This window comes from Pezoporus flaviventris, unplaced genomic scaffold, assembly GCF_033815535.1.
Source record: "Pezoporus flaviventris isolate CSIRO_AGI_PZ_B2104156 unplaced genomic scaffold, CSIRO_AGI_Pfla_v1 ptg000001l, whole genome shotgun sequence".
NCBI classification, from domain to species: Eukaryota; Metazoa; Chordata; class Aves; order Psittaciformes; family Psittacidae; genus Pezoporus; species Pezoporus flaviventris.
The window spans coordinates 39,599,396-39,612,574 of NW_026892549.1; the positions used below are offsets into that span (position 1 = coordinate 39,599,396).

Consider the following 13,179-nt stretch of genomic DNA (forward strand, 5'->3'; position numbering starts at 1 on the left):
CAGAGAAGTCTGATGTTTTCCAAAAGACAAAAGGAGAGGCTCTCCTGAATTAAATGGTATCTTCTTTTCTTTGGTCTGGATTCCCACCTATCTGCAGCAGAGACCTTATGCATCTTTATAATTCCCTTACATGTTTCAAAATAACTTCTCAGTAATACACTAATTCTGTTTATATGGGTACACAATCACTGCTAAATCTCTTGTTCACGTCTTAACTAAGCTAAGATCATTCTAGGCCCAATGCATAGATTGGGTGCTTAAAATCCCTTACAAGCTGGCTTCGCAGACCCAGATGCAGAAAGAGTCCACCTCACAGTATAACTTCTCTATGTTCTTAGAGAACATTATAAAATTGGGGTTCACTATACCGAAAGACACTGTCAACAGGAAGCTGAAGCTAGAAAAAAACACTTGTAAACATCCACTTTTGGAAACCTGTCCTCCCACCATGTACCTCATGAGCCTTCCAGCTGATGAAAAACCGTATCAGATCATTTAAACTGATATTAATTATGAGATCAATGACTGCTAAAAAAATCACAAACGTATTTGGTACAGTTAGCATTCTCTCAGTGTTAGTGTCACTGCTAAACTGACCCCACTATTGAAAACTATAGCTATCATTTACAAAGAAAAATGGGGGTGCCAGTGCTGCAAAAATTAGCTATTATAGTTTCTGTGTTCTAAAATGAAGGACTCACGTAAAAAGTAGTAACACAACCTTCAGCAGATATATGTTGGTTCAGGACCAAGAAATAAACTTCAGCCTTGAAGATCAATTACCCAAAATAAACCAGCTGAATTCATTACAGATGTGAAATATCTGGCTCCTACATTCATGATTTTAAATGTAAACTTGAAAAATATTACTGGAAAGCTTCAAATACAAAATGGGTATTTTATGACCAAACAAGAAGCGTATGTAAAACACAGAAATAAAACATATGTTCCTGTTCTGAGGTCCATGCATTATTGTATAATATTAGAAAATTCTGGCAAATAAACTAAAGACAACAGCTGTTTGTGGAACTTCATTACTGTCATCTTCATATTTCCACCTCTGAAGAAAAATGCACCCCCTTCTCTTGCACATCATACAATTTTCTTTGACAGTTTCACTTATAGTTTCTCTGAATGGTAACACCCATACTCTTATGAAATGCATGGGGGTTATTCAATGATCAGAAGCCATCTAGACAACACACAGTTTTTCTAATTTTTCTGAAGGTATAGTAGTGAACCCCATCTCACATGGAAGACGACAGAGGAGTAAGTAATCAACAGTGATTCCTGCAGCAATTGAAGTTCTCCTGGGAGCTATCCCAGCAAAGCACACACCAACCTGTTCTATGATACATAACACTGCTGCCTGACAGAGGCTGACTGCAAATGCAGTCCTTTTCCAGTGCTGGTCAGCAGGAGTTCAGAAAATATACTCACCAGACATAAACGTTTGTAAAGCCAGTGACTTTAAATGAACTATTTCAGCTTGCGATAGCTGAAAAATTAACCCTCTCTGGAGCTGATAGCTATTACCTCAAAAACTTCCATTTCATAGTGTTGTGAAGAGATGCTGCACTTCAACTATAGGAGCTGTCCGTATTAATTCTGCCTCGGTAAGCACCGTTTTGGAAGATCAGCAGCCTGAGGAAGCAAGCACTTCATTGAGACAGCAGTCACTAGCACTAGCTCAGCAGTTACGAAGAAAGGTAGGAAAACTTCATGCTTCCACAGGATACATGTGGCAATATACTCATTAATTCATGGTGAGTGGGGAACAGCAAAATCCCTTACTACCAGTTGGTACTTGTATCAAAATGAAGCGTGTAACTTCATTTCCGTGTGGCGCTCATCGGTGCAGTGTGGGTTTGGCACCGCTTTGCCGCGTTCAGCACGCAATGAAGCGGTCTGCTGATGCGTAACACCACATCAAACTGACAACTGAACTCCGCTCGCTGACATCCATGCCAAGTGGATTCAGCCTGGGTAATTCAGTCCCTAGCCTCACCAGGCTTCTATAGATTGTATCCTCAGCCCACTGGAGCGATCATGGCTGCTGGCCTCCTCAGCCTACGATTAGAATCATGCTGTCAAGTCGGTCTCCTCATCGGAAACCAAAGCGACGGGGACAGCGCGGCCGCTCACCGCGGACCCGCCACCCCTCAGCGCCGCCATAGGCGCGAGGCCCACCTGCGAGACCCCCCCCCCGCCACGAGGGGGTACCGCGAGACGCCGACACGGCCACCGCCCTCCCGCCGGCAACCAAAGCAGGGCGCGCATGCGCGCGCTGCGCTCCCTGTCTGTCTCTGGCCCTGTCGTGCGCCCTCGCGCCCCCGACACAGAGCGGCAGCGGGTAGCTGTGTGCCGTGTCCCGTCCCGTCCCCCAAAGACTACGGCTCCCATCATGCCTCGCGCAGCCGTGCCACACTCCCGCCTGCCCAGTGGGGCGCGCTGCATGTTGGGCGTCGTTGTTCTCAGAGCCACTTCACCGGCGCTCCGCTGGAGGGGTTCGGAGCTCGGCCTCTGGAAGCGCCTCATCCCCTCGTTGCCTCAGTCGTTCCCCGTGTGAATTCCTGTCAGCTCGCTCCCCCGTGAGCGCCTCGCCGTACTGTATAGGCCTCCGTGTCTGTCTGCAGTTCCCGTAAGTTCCTGCGGATCCCGCGACGCTTTCAGAGCTGGTTTGACCCTCGGCACCCGCCGTAGGCTACCTCCTTGTCAGCTGCCGGTGCCTTTGTGAAGCGGCGGAAGCGGAGTGGGACGAGCGGTCGAGGGTGTCTGGAGCTGGAGGAGGTCCCGCTGCTGGTGCGCGTGGTCCCGCGGCGGCTCAGCGCCGCTGCCTCCGTGGGGAAGGGGGCCCGCCGTCACTCAGCCTCGCCCTGTCGATTGAGGGGCGCGGCAACAGGGTGGGGCCGGGGCGGCCCGCGCCTGGGCTCGGCCCTCCAAGGGGGAGAGGGTATGGGTGGGCTCTTGAGGTGCTGCTGCTTTTTCCAGGGCCTAGGGTGAGGTAGGGTCCTGTCAGGGTTCCCTTTCCGGTGTGGCCCGTGAGAGGCGTGGGTGCGGAATTTAGCTTGGCGGCACCTGGTTACTGCTGCTGTCATCTGAAGGTGGGGTGCGGTGTGCTCTCCTCTCCCTTCCCCTTCCCTCGGGGACGGCTCCGTTTGTTCCGCTTTGCTTTCCTCGGGTGGTGTTAGCAGGACGGGTGGGGGCAGGAATCCATGGTGTGGTGACAGCGCGCCTTCCCGGAGCTGCTCTAAAGTGACACTAGAGTGCCAGTTGAAAATGCCGAAATAAGGGGGGGGGGGGGTTATGTATTTTATCAGTGCTTAAATGCTTGCAAGCAACGCGGAGGCAATACGAAGACTTACCCCAGTATGCATACTACTAAGAATATTGGGGTAGATGTACGAGGCTTGCATCATTTTGCATCCTTTTCTGTGCTTAGATGTGCTATGCAGGAATTCTTAATATTGAATTGGTGAATCGTTATGTTATAATAAAAGCTATATTATTATTGTTTGTTCTGCTATCTGAAGATTAGTGTAAAAGCATTTATAGATCCTTTGTCTGTTACAGACCCACTTCTACACTTTTTACAGATTTGGATTTGCTTAAAACCAGTAAAATTAAGCTTTTAATCACTCAGCTCTCTCACAGTTTTCCCCACCTCTGTTATAAGGTCTTTATTACAACGTGGCTTTTTTCCCCTCACCTTTTATTGTTGACCTTGTTGTCTATATTTAATTGAATCAGTTATGTAGCAAAGCTTTCTGTAGAATTTGTGTCTTAAAAGGTGTACCAGCCTTGTACAAAAAGGCTGGGGAAGAATTGGTAATGCACATACTTTACAGGGGGATTTTTTGACCACCACGCTTTTACTTACTTTGCCTTGTTATTTATAGTAATCCTACTAAATATTTTAATAAATCTATATTTTGAATCCTCCAACTGTATATAGAAAGATATATATAGCATACATACTCCTAAGTTATAGCATGTCAATATTTAAGCTCTTGAAGTGAAAAGTAAAAGACAGATGCTGTGCTGCTACTCTCCTTGCTGTTTTCAATTTCATAGTTGGGTCTGTAACTGTACCAAATCCTATAGAAAGATCAGATAGTCCCATCTTCAGTGCCTAACATTTCTTTCAAAGCAGTTTCTTCAGACAGTATCAGAACTACCTAGGGTGACCCATCACCATATCATAGTTCTGTTTTAAATCCATCATTTAGTATTGAGAATATGTTAAGTGAAATAAATACGGAAATGGAAATGTGTGTGTGAGGGGGTGTTACTATTATTATTTGGAGGCTTTTTGAAGTTCTGGTTTAGGTAAGCTAGTGTAGCTTCTTTAAAGGAAAGCTGCAATCTTAACAAATCAGCAACAACACAAAAAAACCTAACTAAGAGAAAAACAAAGATCCCAAACCAAAACCAAATGTTGGTATGCTTCTGTTGTTCAGGGTTCCAGCCATGTCTGACAAAAGTGAACTGAAGGCGGAGTTGGAGCGCAAGAAACAGCGATTAGCTCAAATCAGAGAAGAGAAGAAAAGAAAGGAGGAGGAAAGAAAGAAGAAAGAAGTAAGAAATTATTTTCTCTTTGAAATTTGCCTGTTAACTTGTCCAAAATATAAGGGTAGGTTAACTTAATAACCATTTGCTACATGTTATTCAGGGAGTGTCTGTTTAATGATTGGTTGCTGATGCAAATGTAGCACTTCTGTTTTCTTGTAAGAGCAAACACCTACTGTCTTCTTTAGAATTATCCATATGACAAGTTAGATTTAAATTTATTTTTTAATCCTACACTTGCATAAACTTTTGATTTCTAGAACTACTTGTGTGGGGGGAATACCATTAAGCACTGTAAAGTATTGCACAAAACATCTGCTTAATGAGTTGTGATGGTGTTAGAGAACATGCTTCTGAAGTGCAGTCCTGAGGATGTCCACAGGAATTGTCTGACCGTCAGTATTACTATTCTATAAAAAAATGTGTAAATTCTTCTGCTCTTTGACTAGTCTTTAGCCTGAATTTTTAAGTTCAGAGCAACACTAGGGTCGTGTATGCTACTTGTGTAGGATATACACAAGCTAACTTGATGTGTTAATAATCTTCTGGCTTTTTCTCTGCTAAAGTATGTGACAATCAGTGATTTATCACTGTGTTTCTCCTGAATGCAAATTCTACATTGTAAAAGAACTTTTGCTGGAATATTTTGGTTATTTGAGGTACTTTTTCAAGACTTTGTGTTTTGGTTGTGATCTTGTGTTCTACATCAGCACATGACTGAGGACTGGGAAGCTGCCGGCTGCATGACTCAGACAAAAAGGAGAGAGAAATATCTCGGGCTATGTTCTGATGATCTTTTAACAATGTATTGCCTCTGAGATTCTACATGTGATGCAATAGCTTATCACAATCCCCACTTTTACATCTTAGACATTTTCTTAGTTGCTATGCACTTCAGTATGTATTCTGTCTAGCCAAGTGCCTAATACCTTCTTGACTGAAGAAAGGTGTCTCTTACTGTTATTCTAACCCTACAGTGTTTTCTTTGACACTGTTATCATTTCAAAATCGGAACTATATGACTGTGTCTTAAATACTTTTATACACAGGTACACAATACATTTTCTTTCAGTCTTCATTTTACAATGCTTTACGTTAGTGTGAAAGAGGTATTCTTGATCTTACAAAGTGTCAGTCATTTTGACAAATGAGAAGACACCTTTTGCAAGTTATGTATGCCTTTTAAAGACTGTACCAAAGCTGCAGAATTTTGTGATTCCCATCTGTTGCTTGCTCTACCTACAGAAAGGATCAACAGAGTTATTGGAGTCAAATATCTAACCTGTATGATGATAGATTTCAGTAGTATAAAAAACCTACGAGATCTCAAAAAAACCCCACCATTTTTAATATCTGGTAAATGCTGTAACTTAATTATTGAATTATTTATAGACTGATCAGAAGAAAGAAGCCCTTCCTATACAAGAAGAATCTGATCTTGAAAAGAAGAGAAGAGAAGCTGAAGCATTACTTCAGAGCATGGGGTTGACACCTGAGTCTCCTGTTGGTAGGAATGTTAATATTTATTTGAGATAAATGTTTGGTGTTTTTCAGGGGTTGTTTTTTTGGGTGTGGTTTGGGGGGGTTGTTGGTGGATTGATTTTGTTAGGATTGTGGTGTTTCTACAGCTGGCATGAAAGTTCTCTTGCCACTGTTTTTTGGGGTATACATGTCTGGGGTTTGTCCTGCATGATCTCTGTTATAAATGTTGAGTGATGTGCTTCAGTACGCATTACTCTTTTGTAAAATGTATGTTTTACACTTAGTGGATTATTTGGAGTTCTTTAGTTAAAATGCATAAACATCATGTATTTGTTGCTCTTTTTTTTAATTTATTTTCCCTGCATGTTATTCATCTGTATTTTTTTCTTTCTCTTTTTCATAATACCAGATTTTAATTCTGCTATTTTTGTGCACACTTGGCTTATTTCCTTTCTGCCTCTTTTGCACCCTAATTTTCCTTATCTCAAATACATGACTTTAATGGACTAATAGCAAGGCTAACTATCATCCTTGGTAGTTAAGTTTTATGATTCATATCTGTGCCACTCTTGGATGGGTTAGCATATTGGTTGTTGCTTTTTTTCCTTTACATAGCCGCATATTTCTGGAAGATGAGAGTGAAAAAGGTGATAATTCAATTCCACTTTTTGACTCTAGCTCTGAAACCTAAGGGGTTTTTCAGTTTGGCTCGATGAGTGTCTATTTCAACTGGGTTTGCAAATAAAAATAATTTGTTACAGATAAGATATATCTGCAACTGTATCTTCATAATTGCTTTTGCATAGTCCTCAAGTGTTCAAAAGTGAATGTGGCATAAAAAGCATTATAGCTGCTCTCATTCTAACTGCCACTACGTAATTTTTAGTAGCTTAAGCTGTTCTCACAGTTTAGAGAATGCCATTTAGAGAATTTGGGCTATGTTAGGTCTAATGTACAGCACTTTAAATCATCAGATCTTACCTGCTAGAGATTTTGTTTGTCAGACTGATAGTTGAATGCTTTCTTGTGTGAGGCTGGGCTCAGGCAGCTGATGAGGCTCTGGCAGAAATTGATATGATTGTTGGTGGTGGCTTTTTAAATCTGAGAGGGAGAATCTAAAAACCACAGGATAGTCAGTCCTAAAACAAGTCATTGCATAGACTTGGCATACTTATATGAAAAGCTCTTTGAGGTGCTGGCCTGTAAGACTGGGCCACGCCCCTGTGAGTATTGTGTTAAATTCCATTGAGCATCTACTTAGCCACACATTTCAATGTACATGTACATAGATTTGCAGGGAATTCATTCTGTTTTCTGTCAAGATACCCAGATCCAATTTGGATCCTAAATCAAGCTAAAACGTCTTACTTGGTAGTCACAGTAGCATGCCTAGCCTTGGACTTGGTCTGCTGACTGGATACTGGCCAAGTTTGAGAAGTACAGTGATTGTATGCCTGAACTGAAGCTAACTCACAGCTGACCAACTTGATGTGCAGATAACTTGAGCTTTCATAATTGGTGTAGGTGGATAGTTTGAGATTAGATTCCTTCATAGCAATTTGTATAAAAAATTCTGAACACAATTCCTGTCCTGTTAACTGCTGGAGTAAGGTAGCTCTTTTATGGGAGAAGGGGCCTTAACAATGTAAGTATGCTTTTGATATCTACCATACTGGTTGTATAGGAAGGCATAAGATAGTGAACCAAAATCCTTTTTCATCCTTTTTTGGGGTAGGTGGATTTTTACTTGGTCTTTTCTTAACGTTGTTGATCTTTAAATAGGTTTCACCTCACTAATAGAAATTTTTTCTTCAAAACGGTTTGCCCCACGAGAGGGCACTGTAGCATCAAAACTAAGTTAATGGGTTCTTTTGGCCGTGCTGCCTGACTTCTGTAAATGGTAACAAGATATGTTTCTAATGTCACTTGAATTAAGGGAGAGTGACATTAAAATGTCGTCGTTTCTGGTAATGCACAAAAATAACGTGGGAATTTCCTTTAGTATAAATTATTTGGTAATGATGGATTGAAGAATATATATGTATATATTTATACACACTCATATACACTCATATTTATATAAAGTTTAACTATGTGTAAGTATAAATTTAAGAAGTATAACTCTACATAAAAGTCTCTCCTGTAGGAGGAATGAATTTTCAATAAATTAAAGAATTCAGTGTACTTTTGTAAATTTTTAGGGTATATTTTTTTCGTCAACCAGAATCATGTCTCTGTTTTGGGATGGGATGGAAACGTGCTTCAGGATTCACAGTGTACCTGTGATCTTTAAAAATATTGCAGATCTAAATTGCCTGACCCCTAACAGAGTGGATCCCAGTTTTTATACAGAACTTCTGTTCAGTTGATTACAGGTTCATTTTAAGGGTTGCTGAGGAGTTAATCTGTTCTATGAACATTTTACATATTGCTGAAAAATGAAGTATATAAGGACCTTCAACACAAACCCTGATTCTTAAGCCTAAACCTAAGTTTCATTAAATAATGAATTGCATTATTTCTAAAAAGAAAAGTAGAAAGAAATGTCAAAATAGCTTTGTGTTTCATCAGATTGCATTATGTTGTTCACTTTAGTGTATCAGGTCAAAAAAGCATGTTGCTTTTTAAGTGTTAATTGAAGTCTTCATCTACATGCTCAAAATTAACTGACTTTTAGGAAAAAGTTTCAGTATAACACTACTATATTTTTTTGAAAGAAAAAAACCCACAAAAGTCCCCCAAAACCTAAGTCTGGAAACTTTTTGTTGTAATACACAGGATTTGTGTTGATTTGATTCAAACTAGAACAGAAGTAAAGTGTGCTGTGTGACAAAGCCAGTTCTTTTGTAACACACTTTGGTGATTGTATCTTTAGAAGCAACATTACCAATTAAATACATTCAGTGGCTAATTTTTAAGAAAAACTGATGTAAAAGTTGTATTAACAACTATCATTTATGTTTAAGTGATGTGGTTTAGTGGAAATTGTCCTTTGAAAATTGATGCCATCATTTGTCAGAAGTTCAGTTTAAAAATATATTTTCAATTCATTTTCTCTTAACTGTCTTTCCCTCATGTCTTTTTTTATGCTCAAAGTGCATAAATGCCAAACAACTGCATGAAAGTCCAGCATGAATTGTTAACATTGTCTTTTCCCCTCTCTTTCTACTGTTCATTTTCATCCATGTATATTTTGTTTGCCATCACTTTTTTTTTTTAATACCTCATGTTAAATTAATTTTAAAACATCCTAAGCTGTGCAACCTCTGCGAATAGTAACAGCGGATACCTGTCTGTTTCACTATTTAGTCCCTCCTCCTACCTCTCCGTCTTCCAAATCTGTGAGTACACCAAGTGAGGCTGGAAGCCAGGACTCTGGTGATGGCGCTGTTGGGTCTAGGTACGTCACTTTCCTTGTCATGTTCCTTTGCTTAATACTCAGATTCTGAATAATTAAGCTTTAGAAGAAATCAAGGTTAATTACTTGATTATAATAACATGAGGTTACAGTGCTGAATCTGTGAACAGTAACTTTTACACAAGTCCTTTGAAATACAACTACACTTGCTAATTTGAAATTGCCAACATTAATGTGGAGTTGTGTAAAGTTCCAAGTTAAAAGTGATATTGAGTCTCTCTTATAATGTTCTTGTAAGCATGAATGCCTCAGGACAATAGAAAACTGGAAAAGTCCAACTTCTGGGCTCTTCCCAGCCTTTTCTAAAGGAGGGTGTGTATTGATGATAGGCTGTTTCCTTTTTTCACCTCTATTCTAGCTGGTCTAATAAAAGATACTGTCTGCCAACATTGCATTGCTTCTGATTTTAATTTCCCCACCCCTTACTCAGAACAGTATTTCTCAGGATTTCACTTTAGAGTCATTCCTGTAACCCAACTATACCACTTAAATCTCTCTCATTTGGCCGAAGCACAGCACCATTTTAGTGCGGCCACAGGGTTGGGTTTTTTCCAGTTCTGGTACTTGCTACATCTGTTTGACCCATTTTTTTGTGCAGTTTGAGTTTTATCTGCTGTAAGGAGTCGGATAAATATTTCTGTTCAACTAATTCGAAGTGGTGATCTATGGCGATAAGGTGGGACACTCTACTTCCAAATGGCATTCTGTTGTTCTCATGCAAGGTCTGTGAATAAGAGCAGTTTTGGCTATTAACACTGGTAGCTTGTATTTTCTCAGCAAATTAAGTTCACTTACTTAAAATTTATTGAGTGTGCATTGGGGGTAAAGTTTAGTTAAAGCACAGTAACTAAAGCAATTATTGGATACTTCTCTGCTTCTATGAGTAGTTGTTCTGGAGAAAGACTAAATACACTGCTTTGAAACCTCTTCTAAAAAGACTGCAGTTACGTCTTGTAAGCATGTGGATTATGCACACATAAGTATGTACAATCTTAACCTGAAAACATTCAAGAGTTTAATGGCCTGAGCAAATGTTACAAGGTGCATATTTGTAAGTTAAAATAGAGAGAATACTTTAGTCAGGAGATATCAATCTAAACTTTTTTTTAATCATTTTAACAGTGCCCCAGGTGTGATCTTGTGCATAGATTATTCACTATGCAATTGAAGTTCACGTGTCATGTTAATAAAAAAAGCAAAATAATTGTTCCTTAACTACCAAGCAAGTTTTAAATTGAGATCTGTGATTATTGCTTACTAAATTGTCATCTCATATTTAAATTCAGTGTTTAAAAGAAAAAGAATTATTATTACTTTTTTATAAAAAAAGGAAGAAATCTTTCCATCCACACAAGTTCAATGTGAAATAATATGTATAGGCCGCATATCTTGAACACCATGTTGTGTACTGGATTTATCTTCACCTCGTAGGTGTGCTGTGCTCTCTGTGTGTTCCTCAAGCATAGTAACGTTATGTTGTAGGCATGCATCTTCTTACAAAGCCTTAAGAAAACTTGCATTGTAAGCCTCTGTAGCCTCATGCCTTTGCAAGCTTTAAAACTAAATCTGTCTCTTGACAATTTCCCAGATGTGGAATCATAAAAAGATTGTGGTCTTGAAAGTGTAGAGGTATGAATGTATAGCTAAATTGAAGACTATATAGAGTCACTGTTAAAGTCCTCTTGCTCATTTTCTGACCACTAGATAACATTCTTCCCCTGAAGAACCTGAAAGGTAATGAGAAAAGTTGGAATGTGTGATATCCGTTAGCATTATCCCTGGTATTTCACAGGTGACTTTCTTATCAATATGTGTTATAACACCCAAGTTGTTCTGCTATCCTTGATAATCTTAAAAAGCTCTTCATATTAGTGCATTATTTCAGGTTTGGTTATTTTCTCTGGTCCGTAGCCATTTGTTCTCTTGTCATGCTGCAGCTATATATTACAAAGATGATCTCCTTTGTTAATGTAATCTTGTCTCTATGGTTCAAAATCTTGCCAATATCTTGTTTAGTAATTAGTAGAGTAGTGTTCAGACTGTGTTCCTGCTGTTACTTCCATCTCTCTTTCTATTTTCATGAGCAAAGAGTTTTGGTACCCAGTTTGATACTGTTCTTTCTCTCGTTTCCTCAGTTAAGAATACACATTTAAAACTGGAAACTAATACAGTTGGTTTACTTTTGGGTTAGGTGGATGCTTCATAGAATTATTTTAAATGCAGAAAATCCTTTCTAGAGATATAGCCTGGATACAGAGAAGCTAGGGTGTGTATGGAAGAGTAGGAACTCCTGTTCACTGAAGCTTGTAGATAAATTCATTTAACTTAAGGCATAACAAACATCCGGAAGCAAAAGGAACAGTACACAAGTTTGGTACACATGAAATAGATTAATTTTATCTAGGAATGTTATTTTTATTTTAAAAGAATATCTCTGAGAAACATTTAACTATAACGTGTACTGCTTGTTGACATGAATTATTTTAAAAGGCAGGCTATCCCTAGTACAACCAAAGCAGCTGTTGCAAGTTAAAGGAATGCTTTGAAAGCATGACAGTTACCTCAGTAAAGGCTATATATTAAGCAGGCACAAAATTTGGAGCCTTTTAAATTCATAGTCTTTTCCCTTTCTCTCAAGTGGGTCTGAAAAAGTTGAGAAAATATTTGACAAATACTGTGGTAATGCAGCATTTGGATCTGTAGACAAGCAGTCCTTTGCAGAAGCAACATGAAGGTTGGGGTGGTCGTTTGGTGGTTTGATTTGGATTTTTTTTTTTTATATGAAACAACACAAGCAATATCCAGCTTGAAGTTTCAGGCACCAAATTAAACTTCAGTCTTAAACCTACATTGTCAAGAAAAATAGTAGAGACCTAAAGAATAAGTGTACTCAAAGTAATCAATTTCACGTTAAATGGTGTGTTTTCTGATGCACAAAAGATATGGAAATGTCTTACAGATTTATTGCTAAGTTACGGCTGCAGATGCAGTAGCAGTTATGTAGGATGATTTGCCAGATATAAGCACATGGATTTGTAATTCTTAATTAAACTGTAACTAATTATTTTAATGCATACGTCTTACAAGAACAAGGTAGTGCATGATGCACCCATACTTAGGAGCTTCTCTGGCATTGCCTGTATGCTTTTGAGATTAACTTTACCTTTGGAATTCTGAACTTGGTTTGTAAGAGCTTTGCCATTCATGGGAATGAAATGTAGAATTACATTTTATTGACTTATCATAGTAAAATATGATATGTTTCTTATAAAAATATAATAGCATTTAAGAACACCAGAAAACCCATATGTTCATCTGTTAATGTCTCATATGATCTTGTTTTTAAAATCTCTCTAAGCCTGATAGCAGGCAGTAGGCTAAATTAAAATGCATAGAGAAGGGATGAAGGCTAACAATGAAGGGAGAGGGAAGATTTATTTCCTCCTTTGTATTTCTTCTGATCAAAAGTGACTTGAAATGGATCTGTTCGTTACTATACATGACTCTGAAACATGTTATTAATACTAAGCCCACTATTTCTAAGTGATTCAAATACCTTAAATGGAGTTGGCTCTAAATCAGATGACACTTACAAGCCCAAGGCAGTGCTTAACCCATAATTACTGCAGTGTCACATCTTGGAAACTCTAGCAGTTCTCTATCCCAGTGGAAGTATATTTTTGCCCTGCTACCACAAGGCTTATGTGTTG

At 39.1% G+C, this 13,179-nt stretch overlaps 1 protein-coding gene across 4 annotated transcripts in view; it reads left to right on the top strand.

The window, feature by feature from the left end:
- The first annotated feature begins 2,443 nt into the window (after positions 1-2,443).
- Positions 2,444-13,179, top strand: part of DYNC1I2 (dynein cytoplasmic 1 intermediate chain 2) — a 31,423-nt gene continuing 20,687 nt past the window's right edge. For 2 of the 4 annotated variants that reach the window (XM_061453435.1, XM_061453451.1), the window contains exons 1-4: positions 2,444-2,802; positions 4,461-4,578; positions 5,962-6,076; positions 9,307-9,451. In XM_061453435.1, coding sequence (XP_061309419.1) covers positions 4,471-4,578; positions 5,962-6,076; positions 9,307-9,451 — 368 coding nt within the window. In that variant the 5' untranslated portion in view covers positions 2,444-2,802; positions 4,461-4,470. The remainder of the gene's footprint in view (positions 2,803-4,460; positions 4,579-5,961; positions 6,077-9,306; positions 9,452-13,179) is intronic. The other 2 variants (XM_061453445.1, XM_061453458.1) reach the window with 2 other exon arrangements.